We start from the raw sequence: 15117 nt of genomic DNA, 5'->3' as shown, positions 1-15117 counted from the left end.
GGAAATAGTACTCCATTAAAAGCTTGAAAAGGATGATAATAACTTAAGTTTATCTCCTAATAAACCAAATCAGGCGTATAAACAATTTTTTTTTTTTAAAATAAATATCTTAGCAGCACACTAATATATTGCAGTATTGTCCACTTAGCATTATCTAATAGATGGTTTGGTTGCTATATGTTGTTTCTTGAAAGAATGTGGGTAAAAGATTGACTTGCAGTATATATAATTTAAATTTTTTCTTTTTTACAGTATATATAATTTTCTATTGGTATGATGTTAGATTTGTTAGTGCTTAACTAATTAAATAAAATACAAAAGTTTAATCCTGAAAGGAAAATAAAAATAGCTTTAATGGGTTAATAAATGCATTTTGATAATAACTTATCCCATAAACAATATTACATTAAATTAATAATAACTTAAATTAATAATACTATAAGATTCCATTGGAACAAGAAAAATAGAGTTAATGATATGAAATTGTTGATTCTTATGCATAGCCCTTAGGGCTATGTATAGCAAAACCCTTTATTTATTATACCACTTGCTATATACTTCATATTGTAATAACAAGTGGAATTGAAAATAACAGGAGATTATGGCAGGAAATTTTGGGTTTGAGGTTTAATTCGTGTATATGCACTAAATTTTGATCACTGTGATTGTGAAGTAATCATGCAATAACTAAGGTTATTTACATAAGTAAAATAATATAAGTCTTATAGTAGTAATGGTGGTTACCAAGAAGAAATTCGAGAAGTGATTGTTGCATTCAATTGTGTCTAATCTTTTTCTATTAAATAACAATTTTATTAAAATAAAACATTTTGGCAATAGAATCGAAATTATTTTAACTCGATCCATACCCAAATCAATCCTAACGAGTCTTATTCGAAAATAGTTCGACCTAAATTAACCCAGTCCGAAACTAATTTAAATAACTCAATAGCCACCTCCGCAACCTAAGTTGATAAACGTTATTTTAATTTTAAAGAAAGACGTTTAATACATATACTGATATACGAAGTTGTATTATATATTTATATGTTTGACGAACGATGATAAGAATAACACAACAATTCGATCATATACTACTAATAATTGCAGGACTGTATCCAGTAGTATCATCCCAATACTTAGACCACAACATTATTCCTTCATATTTTGGTGACATCTTTATGATAGGAAGCACTTGTAATTTCAGTATATCCGCCGGAATATACCCATTTCCGGCCTCCCACGCCGCCGCCGGCAACCCCATAAAGATTCTCCTTATATATCCGGTCGAAGACCACATATTCCATGAATTTATAAGATTTGTAATATCTCCATTAAATTGGCATGACGGGTGTCCAAAAAATTGGACCCAAACATAATCAAACAACCTTGTCCTAAGTGCCATGTCCAAATATTTGTTAGGGTACGGACATAAAGGTGCAGCCGTTAGGTACACCTTTTTTCTTCCTAATAAATTATAACGCGCTACATATCTTGCCAGGTCATCCCAGTAAAGTGTTGACTTTGATCGGTCAACAGCAAAGTCGATACCATCAAACACAGCGTTACCAAGAGGCCTAAAACTCGAGGTACCACCCAAGAAGTTGTCCCAAAGGTAACATGCAAAATCCATCGCGTCTTTCTTAGAGGAGAAGCCATAGTTTCCTATCGCGCCTCCAAGAGAGAGCATGACCTTTATCCCTAGAGATTGGCAATAATCCACTTGTGGCCCTACGCCGGTGCACCCACCGGTAGATGGGTTGCAATGACCAGCTAGGTTTAGAGACGGGGTTTGACCGGACCCAAATATGTTGAGGAATGCAACATTAACAAACTTGTACCTGCCTGTTGCACACGTTTGATTTAGGGTTCCTTCGAAGCCGTTTTGGCCCCAATAGATAGAGATGCTACCAGCAGCATGAGATTTTGTGGATAGCAAGAGGATGAAAAAGGAGATTGTGGTAAGAAGAGAAATGCAATGAAGTTCTTTAAACATATTTGGTCAAGAATGTGTAGTTTAGATATTTTGTGCTTGGCTATCTAAGTTGATGCTCTTATATATTTATATTATACATGTATGTTTGTGCATCATTTGTTGACTCTGACTCATCATCATGAAAATTTGGTCTTGAAACTAATTAATTAATTAATATCGCGTGTGTAGTCTGAAATTTGAAAGCACTATAATATTTACCATCTTAATTGTGCGACTTTAAAATGAAAAAAGGTCAATTTATATGCAAAAATATCGATAAATCTATAGAATATTCCATAGTGTTATTTTCTCATTGTTTGAAATTTCAGATGATGATATAATCTGAAGACTTTAGAGAGTGGTTTGAGGACAATATTTCGAATTTGAGAGTTGTTTATTGAATAGATGTATTCTTGACGATTAGTTTATTTTCCTAACCAATATGCTGAATTATAGTGTTAAGAATTCAATTTGGAATTTTCTTGTTAAATTAACCTTCTAGGATATGTTTATCACTTTATCTCATTTCATATAGCTAAGCTAGCTAGTTGTCCACTTAGAAATTACTATTACCTCCATCTCTTTGATCATCTTTCTTAATACTCGTAATTTAATAATACTAATAAAAGTATAACAAAATACAATACAATATTTGTATGCTGCAATAAAGGAATATTTCAAAATAATACTCCTTATTGTAAATAATATGAAACGGAGATAGTATATAGGATAAAAGAAGTCTCAAGGGAAAGAGGGTGGGTTAGTTAAGAATTATTGCAATGCCAATAGACTCATGATGAACTCCATTACTAGATCCACCATTGACACTATCCTTAATGGCGGTACTATATCCGCCATCATAGAATCTAGACCAAAGCATAACCCCTCCAAATTTGGAAGACGTCCTAACATTTGGTAACACTTGACTTTTAAGAACATCAGGCGGTATATACCCACTACCAGCAGCAGCTGGTGCTGCAGGTAATCCGAGGAATACTTGGCCAGCATTCACGGTAGTCCATTCATTCCACGAGTTTACGAGGTTGCCTGTGTTGCCGTTAGTGTACTGGCAAGGTGGATTGTTGTAGAATTGCACCCGAACATAGTCAAACAAACCCGTGTTTATCGCGTTGTTAAGATGTGCATCAGGGAAAGGGCATTGTGGTGCTGCTGATAAGTAGACTTTCTTTAGAACGGTGCTGCATCTATTGAGTGTCCTTGCTAGGATATCGTAGTAATCTCCTGAGCCAAGTTCGATGTTGAAGTCTATGCCATCGAGCACTGCATTTTCGAAAGGGCGTGAGTTTGAGGTTCCTCCTAGGAAGTTGTCCCAAAGGTAGTTTGCTACCTGTGTTGTGTGTATTGACAATTTAAAAAAACGTACATACCTAATTGTAGATCTCAATACGACACAAAACTCATATTTGAAAACAAATATTAGTGTTTAGGGCAAATGGTTTATAAGTAATTTCGATTCTAATGGTGTTGTTCATAAGAAACTAAAACAAATTAATTTGATTTATAGTTATGTAGTTAGGTTTATAAAAAAAATTTGGAAAATTTCATTAATTCAAGTATTTTTTTTTATAGAAATTGAGCCAAAATTGCTAATCCGTGGTTTATACACACGGGTGTACAATGGTGTACAATGCTCATCATACACCCGGATAAATAAAAAAAAAGGCGGAAAGAACATCCTGTGTTTCATAAAGAACATACATGTATTTGACAAAGAACATAAAGATATAATAAAAACAACGAGATAAAAACTTAATAAAATTTTCTGAAAAATTACACATTATTAACGGAAAAAATTTAGAGGTGATAAAAAATCGAGTAGGGCCGGGCCATATCATAATTTCTCGTGCCCAAACCCGTAGAAAAGTAGCGGGTTTTGGGCTTTTTTCGAACCCGGTTCGAGTTTTAACTAAAAATGCATTTTTAGGTTTGCCCAAACCCACCCTATTTCGGGCTGGATCGGGTCGGGAAGCGAGTCATGCCGATGTTGATCAACTCTTAAAAAATCCTTACCAAAAATATCAATTCCCTAAAAAATAGTTTTCTATCTCTCCAAAAAAAAAATTCAACTTCCCATAATAATTTAGTTTTTTTTACTCTAATATTATTTTCAATTAAAAATAATTTAAGATTTCAATATCAAATTTCAAAATAACATATGTTAAAAGAACATAATTTATATTGTAAAGTACATATAGTTAATACCTAAATAACACACTAATCAAACTCAAAGAATATATGATAATAAAAGTAATTTAAATATGACATATGATAATAAAAATAGAATTTGGACGTCATTACGACCTTAAAGAACATACACGCCAAATTCAAAGAACATACTTTGTATTGTTAAACCCAAAAAAAAAATATGTTTATCAACATATGTTAAATAACATAAGTTATAATGTAAAGAACATATAATTTTACTCAAAGAACACACTGATCACACTCAAAGAACATATTAAAGGTATGTTCTTTGTCAAACATAGGTATGTTCTTTATCAAACATTATATGTTCAGTGGCAGACCTGGGCTTGTGCCTGGTGGGTCAAGTGACTCACCAGGGCCCAAAATTTTTTTTAAGTTATTTAAAAAAAAAAAAAAAAAAAAAACAAACTTTCTTTAGCTTCCCGAGTTACTGTCTTCCTCTGTTCCTCAAAGTTCAAACCCTAGCCTTCTTCTCTAGTTCTCTTCGCCTCTTCGCTTCATCTCCAGTTCTCCACCCAGCCACCGTTCTCTTCGCCTGCTCCGTCTCCGTGAAGTCGTGGACGGTGGACAATAACAGGAAAAGGGTAGTGAAGGACTGAGATTTTTATTGCTCGAAAGAAAAAGGAAAGAAAAACAGGAGGCCTGATATTAGAAAAAAGATTAAAACCAAAACCGACTCCAAATACTTGCAGGTTATAAAATTGCAGTTTAGATTACTGAATTGCAAACCTCTTTCCTCTCAAATTTTCCAGAAAACCCTAATCGAAGAGAAGCAATAGAAATTGAGAAAAAACTTTAAAGAAAAATGGATGACTCTATCCCTGTTCGTCTTTTTTGTTCTATTCCTCCTCTAACTGAGTTTCGGGATGCAGATCCATGGGATAGCACTAACCTCGATAAGTTTACGGACGATCTTCTAGCGAAGTGGGACGAGTAAGATTATAATTTTCCAGATTTTATCAAACTTAAGCTTTTCTTTGTCTATGCTATTATTTAGTTTTCACAATTATGATTATTATTATTTTAAATCTATATTGTTTGAATTCTAAGTTTTTGTTTTAGGGGTAATAATGATAATAATGATAATGCTGAAGTGCTGACTTGCTGAGTGCCTGAGTGATTATTTTAAATCAAATGTTGAATGATTGTTTAATTACTTATTTGGAGAATGATTTGTTTTTTGAATGTTAGCATGGAAGATATCATAAATCGATATCAAAACATGAAAATTCGTCGAGAACTATTGTAATAAGTTTGCATTACTATTTAATTATCTTTTGTAGTATTATATGAACATTTGGTTGTATTGTGTACTGTTTGAATATTTAGATGTATTTTTTAGTACTATTATTTGGTTGTTTGGTGAATTTTTTTTTTTACATATTTGATTATCGATTGTGACTCACCAGTCGGAAATTCCTGGGTCCGCCACTGTATATGTTCTTTCCGCCTTTTTTATTTACCCATGTGTATTATCTAATTTTCAAAAATTGCAACTATTGACTTATTATCACATTTCATATAATTATGTTTACACCACTAACAAGGCCCCACATTCATATGTCTTATTATCCATTATCCAATTCAAGATTGGACTGCACTGTTGGATCCTCGGGCTGTGAGGGAGCATTTGGTATAATGGTATTGGGCAATTTTATACCAACGAACATTATTAGAGTCATCAATGACTCAAATTATTGGAGACGGAATTTCCAAAACATGATAGAGATAATACCAAAGATACACCTTGATATTATCCATTACATTTACGGATTTACCTAACCTGGCTATTGATTGTAAATTTTATCTTATCTTTGTAATCTTCAATATTATAGCAAGCTGTCCACTATTTTTGCTAAAAGATACATTTTTAATCTTTCCTAAGTTAGAATAGTGCATATATTCAAAGTATAGTCTTGCTACATGGTTCTACTTGACATTCTACTCTGTACTATTACTTATTCTTCTCAATACAAACACACACATAAACAAAAATGGCCATTGATTGTAGTCATCATTTTGAAGGCTACTGTCCAAGGGCTAGAAGGTTCACATTACAACTCCTCGAGGGGCGGTTTTTCATGGCGTTTACAACCATCATAATCCTAACCTTCATTGGTACCTCCTATATATTTAGTCTATACTCAAGTGACATTAAAACAACACTCGGGTACGATCAAGCCACCCTTAATCTCCTTGGTTTCTTCAAAGACCTTGGTGCTTATGTTAGTGTTCATGCCGGTCTCATCATGGAGGTGGCCCCACCTTGGGTGGTCCTCTCAATTGGTGCCATGATTAACCTTTTTGGGTACATCATGATATGGCTCTCGGTCACTCATAAGATCGCCCGCCCCTCGGTTTGGTTAATGTGTCTATACATCACCATTGGTGCTAACTCCTTAGGGTTTGCTAACACTGGAGCTATAGTACCTTGTATCAAGAACTTCCCTGAGAATCGAGGCGTTGTGATTGGGATTTTGAAGTCGTATATTGGTTTAGGTGGGGCTGTTATGGCTCAATTGTATCATGCACTCTATGGTGATGATACAACGGCTGATGGGGTGATCTTACTCATTGCTTGGGTACCGGCACTCACTTTGTTGCTCTTTGCATTTTGCGTTCGAGTCCTTGAGTTCTCTAGACATAGAGAGATCAAGAGGGAGAAGATTTTTTTCAATGGCGCCCTTTACATCTCTTTAGCCCTCGCGGGGTTCATCATGGTTATGATCTTAGTGGAAAAACAAGTCCAGTTCTGTAAAACGGGTTATGGTGTGAGTTGTGTTGTAATCTTGCTTCTCCTCATACTACCTCTCTTCCTAGTCTTTAGAGAAGAGTTAGTATCGAAATGATGATATTGTTCCTTGCTACAACATGTGGCATAGGGGGGAACCTAGCAACAATAGACAATTTAGGCCAAATTGGGGCATCATTAGGGTACCCTAAAAAAATTACTAGCACATTTGTGTCATTAATTAGTATATGGCAATATTTAGGACGTGTATTAGGAGGACTAATTTCGGAGCACTTGTTAAAGTACAAATGGCCTAGGCCAGCAAGCCTTACCATCGTCCTCTTTACATCGTGCATTGCTCATCTTCTCATAGCCTTCGACGTGCCATATGGCCTCTATGTAGCGTCGATAATCATGGGATTTTGCTTTGGTGCCGAATGGACATACGTGTACTCTATCATATCCGAGCTCTTTGGGCTAAAACATTATGCTACATTGTACAATTATGGCTCACTAGCTGCCCCACTAGGCTCGTACATTTTTAACGTGAGAGTCGCGGGGCAATTGTATGACAAGGAGGGGCTGAGACAACTCGAGGCGTTAGGGCTAACGAGGAAGCTTGGGGAGGAGTTGATGTGCAATGGAGTCAAGTGTTATCAATTGGCCTTCATTATAATCGCGGCCGCCACGTTGTTTACCGCGCTTGTGTCTTTGATTCTTGTTGCTAGGACTAGGAAGTTTTACAAGGGTGATTTATACAAAAGGTACCAAAATGATGAGAATAATGTGACATTAAGAGTGTCTTCTGGTAGAAAGGAAGTAGAGATGAATTAGTTACTGGAATTATATTTGTTTACGTATTTTCAATTCTATACTTTTGGTTAATTTTAAGAGATCCAAAAATCTTCATTGGCCTCATATGATGAAAATTGAAAACCCCAAAACTAAAATTTTTTGTGACAAAATTTATAATGAGATGTGTGCTTCATTCTCTACCTCCTTGCTTTTACTCGATTTTAATTGTTTAGTTTGAATTTTGAAAAATAAATTCAATTTGAAGAAAACCCCAATTTGCTTAAAAGCCCTAACTTTAGGTTTTAAATTTAATAGGATGAAAAGTAGTCACTTTTACCTAAAAAATAATATGATTTTTTTGAATTTATACTAGAATTTCCATTCAACTAGTTGTTATTATAGGAGAATATGTGAACAATGTAAAAGTACTGAACACGAAAACACGTGAAGTAAAAGGATAGTAATGACCTGTCGTGCATCGGTTTGTGAAGAAAGGGAGTATTTACCAATACCACCACCCAAAGAGAGAAGTACTTTAATTCCGTGCCTTTGGCATTCCTTAATATCATCTCCTATGCTTTTGCAACTTCCAGGAATGCTTGGGTTGCAGTGGCCAGCTAAATTTAACTCAGGAGTCTGACCATTGCCAAATACATTTAGGAAAGCAATGTTAATAATCTCATAGTTTCCGGTGGCACAGGCGGCGGCTAAGGTGCCTTCATCACCATTCTGCCCCCAATAAATAGCTATCCCAGCACCATGGCAGAGATTCAAGAATTGGGATGCTAAGATGAATAATGTGAGTGTCAAGATTGCCATCTTAAAATCTTTAGAAGAAGTCTGTTGTTATTTTTTTTTTAGTTTGGTATATTTTGTACTAGTACAATATTGTAAGCTATTTACAGGTACACATTATAGAGGTCATGCATGCACGTCAGTCCAAATTTCTTTTTAGCATTAAAAATGAGCAACTTGAAGCCCTCTTTGATAGATGCTTCATTGTTACTAGCTTTCATATGATTATGATTAAGCTAATCTTAGTTATCTTATGAGTTATGATACATATTTGTGTTTTTTATGATTATTTTTTTAATATATAATCCGTAGTATGATCATGTTTTTCTAACCAAAAGGGAAAAGGCCAAAGGGACTAATCCCATATCACAATTCATTATACGACAACTCGATAATATTACATTTATTAAACTCATTGAAGCAAAATAATAAGCATATTAAATTTACATGTAACTAAGCTAAGCCATGCCTCATGCCCCATGCCACTACATGCCTTTAGCTTAGATACATGAGAATAGGCGAAACAACAAAATATAATTTAAACTTCATTACATAAAGACAAATGAATTGGACTTTTTAGATGATGTCCATGGAGACTGCAAATAGATGGACTTAAGGGTTGCCAATAATTGGGATGCCGCCGATTGAGATGTGAAGTCCGCTTCCACTTTTGCTGCTTCTAGATCCGCCATTCACACTATCCTTGATGGCGGTACTGTATCCATTGTCAAAGAACCTAGACCACAGCATTACCCCTCCATACTTGGGAGAATTCCTAATGTTTGGCAAAACCTGAGTTTTAAGATTATCAGGTGGAATATACCCACTGTTAGCAGCACCTGGAGCAGCAGGTACTCCTAGGAAAATTTGGCCAGCATTCACAGTACTCCATGTGTTCCAGGAGCTTATGAGTTGGCTGGCATCGCCGTGAGCATATTGACAAGGTGCATTGTTGTAGAATTGCACCCAAACATAGTCAAACAAACCTGTATCTATGGCGTCACTTAGATGAGCATCAGGGAAAGGGCATTGTGGTGCAGCTGATAAGTAGACCTTCCTTTGAGCAGTGCTACGTCTATTGAGTGCCCTTGCTAGAGCATCATAGTTCTCTCCCGAGCCAAGTTCAATATCAAAGTCTATGCCATCGAGCACTGCATTCCCAAAAGGGCGTGAGTCTGAGTTTCCTCCTAGGAAGTTGTCCCAAAGGTAGTCTGCTACCTGTGTGGTAAATAGAAAAACAGAACGAATTGATTAGCTTACAAAACAAAGCTCCTACAAGAACAAGACCATTGGCCTAATCAAAACTAGATAGTTCAGCTGGTAAAGTTTTCAGGAGATGAATTAAAAACTTTGCATGAGGCAGCCTTTTAATTTAAACCATCTTTTGAGCCCAGAGAATAGCATGACTAGCTAACTTTAGATCATCTTGCTCTATCACTTTAATTTTAAATATGGTGATTGAAATACTATGTATTTGGTACTTGGCTTAGCATCTAACATAACACTCATGATAGCAGTAATATAGTACACGGTAATTCAACAAGGCTGAAAAGATACAAAACAAGTTGACATACTCTTTCTTAAATGTGCACTGTATAATTGTATATATGCTAGGAATATAGGATAGATTTTCTTTACTAAAAGAACAGTACCTGTTGTGCATCAGCTGGCGAAGAAAGGGAGTAAGTACCAACACCACCACCCAAAGAGAGGAGCACTCTGATCCCCTGCCTTTGACAGGCTGCAATATCATTCCCAATCGAGCTGCAACTTCCAGGATTGCTTGGGTTGCAGTGGCCAGCTAAGTTTAGCTGAGGGGTTCGGCCGCTGCCAAACACAGTTAGGAAAGCAATGTTAATATACTTGTAGTTCCCAGTGGAACAGGCAGCAGCTAAGGTGCCCTCATCACCGTGTTGCCCCCAATACGTAGCAATTCCAGCACCATGACAGAGATTCATGAACTGGGATGTAAAAATGAATAATGCGAGTGTCAAGACAGACATCTTTGAAACTCTAGAGGACGTCTTTTTCTTTGTTTTTGCACACTATGCACACAAAAAATGTAACCTTTTTATAGGCACAACGAGGTCATGCATGTTAGTCTAACTATCCTTAGCCTCCCAGAATTAAGGATAATTATGCAGTAAGCATGCCCTACATTCTTATTTGTTTATCAATTTGTGTGTGTAGGTAGAGAGACATGTTAGGCAGTTGCTCCTTTCGAAGAGTTTAATGAAAGAAACAGGAATGATTGTTCTCAAATATCCGCAAGTCCAATACTTAATTTTATTTATATTCTAGAAATTTCATCAGACATTCAAACTTCAAATCAACCCCTCACATAAGTTCAAAGTTCTCAGCTCTCCAAATCCAGCCCAGCGCATCACATTATTAACTTTCATATATAGAAGACTTTAGACTTAATAGGCTAATAACTATATGACACCTACCTTAATGATGTTAACAGAATTATTTTAATGTATATTTTTTGCATAAATACATTCTAACTAATTAATGGTTCCTTATCCTATCTTTAAAAAATTTAAAGATTCCTCAATCAACAGCTAGAATTATTCAAAAAAATAAAAATAATATTAACAGCTAGAAATGAGGGTGCAGTACATGTGCATTAGATACTAAAATCACCCATTACCAATGAAAAGAACACATTCAAACTAGTAAAACCAGGACTGTAAATATATCACCAATTACTAATGGAACAAAAATTACCCATGTTTTTAATTAACTTCCTGAGCTAGTAACCTATTACATTATTTACATGGACATGAAGAACAAAGCGCCTAATCAACTTTACTAAGACAACAATATATAATACTAGACACTTAATTTGCAATTATATTTGGTATTACTTGGTATATAAAACTCCCTTCATCTTTAAATGTTGTTCTTACTTATTGCTTTTGTGTCACTAAAAAAGTCAAAGTAGAATGAAATTTAGAGACAAAGGAAGAACGTAGTAGAAAAACTTAAATGGTTGTCTTTTATCAAAATATAAAAGCTGGAAAAACTCTAGAATAACACAAAAGGAAGAATGAAGAATATTAAGGTGTACGGAGACCAATTTGTTATAATTGAGGTGGATATACATATTAGTCCAAAGCTTCATTTGATGGAATGAAGTAAGTTTGGAAATTACTCCACACTAGACAAGTATGTTATATATTGCCTTCATTCTAGGCAGATATATATTGTAGTAATGAATTTGGTAGAATGAAGATGAGATTCTCTATTCTCATACTTCTGCCAAATTATCAAGATTAAGTCATTAAAATTTTATAATTTTAAAATGGATAATAAGAGATACACTTCATGACAAGGTAAGACATAAAATGCTCCAAGCCACTCACCCTTACATCTTTTCCGTCAGCAAATGCTTTGGATCAGGTTATTAAGTTGGTGCTACATATAAGTCTCCATGTGCCAGCACAGCCGAAGCCCTATAGGCTTTAGCTGCTGTGTAACTATCCATGAAGGGTGCAGGTTGACGCTACAGGGCTATAGATATGCTCCTCTCCCATTCTTGAATGGCTGTGTGTTCCCTCCCAATTAATTCCAGTCCCAAACATCCCTGAAATGTAAAAACAGAGGGCGTTAAAGCCAAGACAGCATAAAATTTTCAGAACTTCGTGTGAAGTATAATGGAAAGTTGGAAACCTCATATTGAAAGAGAAATTAGATTTATGTAAAAGCTGAATGAGGAATTCAGTAAATTCAACATGTCATTAATGAACAAGACTCCATTCTCTGTACCCCAATGTTGATATTGCTCCTAACTTCCTAAGTTCCTCACAGCTGTAAATCCTGTAATCATCTGAGTTGTCCTGTTACCCTGCTCATTTCATTCAGCTATATTGATCTTCAGATGATGATTGAATATAAAATGACAATATCTTTAAAACTAGCCAACTTAAAATAAATACCTAACAGAAGAAAAGCATCACATATTCCAAGCCACACATCCTAGCTGCATGTACAGATTTCAAAAAGCTTCCAGTAGAATCAAGATGGATGCAGGGAGATCCACGCTACTTTGTATATATACCAATGAATAAAATGTTTTTACTGAAGCTGAAAGGTTGAACACAATTTCGTATGTAGTCACCAATAATCACCACAAGAACAACCCCCATTCTTGAAGGTATGAAACCTATTGGTATCTCTAACAATTATTTCCCGTTTAGTGACCTTGGATATGAGCTTGATTGCAACATGGCAATCTCCACAAATGCGAAGATTCTTAGTAATTCTGATAGGTGTTGGTGGTCTGCTATTTATAAGGGCAAACATTATCGCCAACTTTTCACTGTGAACGGTAAGATGGCCTTCTTTATCCTCCTCCTCTACATCATGAAGAGCAAAATCCATCTCTGGAACATAACCTTCCTCCTTCATTTTCCCCATTAACACATGCAGTTTATCATAAATTTCTTTAGACTGTGGATGTGATCTGTCCCCTGCTAGGAATGTATAAACCTGACCTTGATGCTCCACATTACTAATGCCTGGCGTTTTGTTCATGCCTTTGTCCTTCATCAGTGACCTGATTGTGCTAACTTCCTTCCACTTCCCTGCTTTAGCATAAATGTTAGATAGCAACACATAATATCCACCCTGTTCAGGTACCATTTTAAAAAGATTGTCAGCTGCTATTAGCCCAATTTTCATGTTGGAATGGACACGACAAGCACCTAATAGAGCTCCCCATACTCTTTCATTTGGGTCAACTTGCATCTCCTTAATAAAAGAGAAAGCCTCGTCCACTCTCCCTGCCCGTCCTAAGAGATCAACTACGCAACAATAATGCTCTAACCTAGGGGGTATATTGTACTCCTCAGTCATTAGTTTATAGTAATGCTGCCCTTCTTCCAACATCCCTGAATGACTGCAAGCTGACATAATAGCAACAAATGCAATGGAATCAGGAGTTAATCGCTCCTCTCTCATTCTTGAGAAGAGGGAAACAGCTTCGTGACCTTGTCCACTAACACCATAAGCAGAAATCATAGAAGTCCAAGAAACTACATCACGAATCTCCATCGTATCAAACACTTCCCTTGCTTCCTTTAAGCAACCGCACTTGGCATACATGTTGATTAATGCATTCTCCAAGGACAAATTTGGAAGAAGTTTTCTCCTTTCAACATGTTTGTGAATCTTCCTTCCTAATGAAAAAGCAGAAAGATCACCACAAGCAGGAAGAATACTCGTAAAGGTAACCCCATCTGCTTCAATTCCATTATCTTCCATTTGAGAGTAAAGATCAATGGCTTCTGCAGCCATGGAATTATTCACATACACAGCTATCATTACATTCCAAGATACCAAACTCTTCTTAGCCATCTTCTCAAACATTTTCTCGACAAAAACAACATTTTCAGAAGAAGTGTTAGTAACAGCTGGAAGCAAACTTGCCATAGTGCCAGCATCTGCATTCAACTCCACTGACTCCATTTCTCTACAAATTCTCAAGGCGTCATCAAAATGCCCTTTCTGTGCATACCCAGCAACCATTGAATTCCAAGAAACGACATCTCTTACAAGCATTTCATCAAGAACTTTCCTAGCATCAATCAAACAACCACACTTCCCATACATAGAAACTAATCCATTCCCAACAAACAAATTCAAGTTAAGCCCAACTTTAAACACAGCAGCATGAATTTGCCTACCAACCCACAAATTCTCAGACCCAGAACAAGCTTTCAAAGCACACGGGTAAGTATAATGATCAGGTCTAACTCCAACCATAGACATACTCTTAAACACCCTTAAAGCATCAAGGTACTGTTGGTGGGTCACATAGCTCCTGATCATAACATTGAAAAATATAACATTTCTTTCAGGACTTTCATCGAACAGATGGCGTGCAATGCCCAATAAACGAAAACCCGCATAAGCCCTGATCAATTTTAGCCGAATACAAGAACTTGAATGAAGATTATGGTGGGTTAGTATGTTGGCATGAAGTTTTTTCAATGTTTTGAGATCTGGGTATGAATCCAAAATTTGGGTACACAATTCCTCTGTAAGAATCACATTTTGGCGGGTAAATTCGAGTTCTTGAATTTGTGGGGAAAGGGTTTCTAGTTGATTGAACGTTGATAACTGGCGAATGAAACTATAGCGCCGAATAATCATCAAGTAGGAAGTATAATGTCACTCTTAAGACTTCTAACGCCAAAAATATGATGCTAGGTCCACGAAGAATAAAATGAAGTGATTTATTATATACTCCGCAGGCAACATAGCTCAAATACTCGTAAAGTCGTACTCCGTAATGTAATGTCAATTTAAAGGAATTCAAGGCCGATAAAGTCTTTTCCTTACCTACTTACAAAAAAACGTCGATTTGGTAACTTGGTTTTAAAAGGTAATGTGATAAATTGCCAATTTGATAATACATAGTATGACTGTACTACGAGTATTAAATGAAGCGAGTCGGATGACTATGAAAGATTATCCATTTTTTAGTCCGAAGTTGTAATGTGTATAGCTTGTTAATTTGTTATACATGGCAAATTTCTGCAGATAATTACTTTTTGTAATTAAGTGTATAAAAGACAACAGAGGGGAT

General features: G+C 35.8%; 4 protein-coding genes and 1 pseudogene across 8 annotated transcripts; 1 reads left to right on the top strand and 4 right to left on the bottom strand.

Annotated features, from left to right (window-relative positions):
• Positions 1-760: 760 nt before the first annotated feature.
• Positions 761-2017, bottom strand: LOC110729536 (hevamine-A-like). The gene has a single exon (XM_021909268.1). The coding sequence runs from the start codon at positions 1994-1996 to the stop codon at positions 1088-1090; it is 909 nt and encodes a 302-aa protein (XP_021764960.1). The 5' UTR covers positions 1997-2017; the 3' UTR covers positions 761-1087.
• Positions 2018-2735: 718 nt separating this feature from the next.
• On the bottom strand, positions 2736-8691 carry LOC110729462 (acidic endochitinase-like). The gene is made up of 2 exons (XM_021909195.1): positions 8196-8691; positions 2736-3323 (listed from the first exon to the last, which is right to left on the bottom strand). Exons 1-2 carry the CDS (start codon positions 8544-8546, stop codon positions 2736-2738), a joined length of 939 nt encoding a protein of 312 aa, XP_021764887.1. The 5' UTR covers positions 8547-8691.
• Positions 6109-7882, top strand: LOC110729535 (annotated as a pseudogene).
• Positions 8692-8867: 176 nt separating the features above from the next.
• LOC110729534 (acidic endochitinase-like) lies at positions 8868-11402 on the bottom strand. Its single transcript, XM_021909267.1, has 2 exons — positions 10175-11402; positions 8868-9740 (listed from the first exon to the last, which is right to left on the bottom strand). The coding sequence occupies exons 1-2, from the start codon at positions 10523-10525 to the stop codon at positions 9135-9137; spliced, it is 957 nt and encodes a 318-aa protein (XP_021764959.1). The 5' UTR covers positions 10526-11402; the 3' UTR covers positions 8868-9134.
• LOC110729533 (putative pentatricopeptide repeat-containing protein At3g49142) lies at positions 10254-14774 on the bottom strand. Of its 5 annotated transcripts, none has more exons than XM_021909263.1 (4): positions 12464-14774; positions 12198-12389; positions 11891-12111; positions 10254-10349 (listed from the first exon to the last, which is right to left on the bottom strand). In XM_021909263.1, the coding sequence occupies exon 1, from the start codon at positions 14679-14681 to the stop codon at positions 12642-12644; it is 2040 nt and encodes a 679-aa protein (XP_021764955.1). In that variant the 5' UTR covers positions 14682-14774; the 3' UTR covers positions 10254-10349; positions 11891-12111; positions 12198-12389; positions 12464-12641. The 5 variants fall into 5 exon arrangements, with proteins under 5 accessions (XP_021764955.1, XP_021764956.1, XP_021764958.1 ...); XM_021909264.1 differs by having other exon boundaries at positions 12198-12372; XM_021909266.1 differs by having other exon boundaries at positions 12294-12372.
• Positions 14775-15117: the final 343 nt, after the last annotated feature.

The sequence above is a fragment of the Chenopodium quinoa genome, unplaced genomic scaffold (genome assembly GCF_001683475.1).
Source record: "Chenopodium quinoa cultivar QQ74 unplaced genomic scaffold, ASM168347v1, whole genome shotgun sequence".
In the NCBI taxonomy this organism is placed as follows: domain Eukaryota; kingdom Viridiplantae; phylum Streptophyta; class Magnoliopsida; order Caryophyllales; family Amaranthaceae; genus Chenopodium; species Chenopodium quinoa.
Note: the sequence above shows the minus strand (reverse complement) of the source record. Positions and strands in the feature narration are given on the sequence as shown.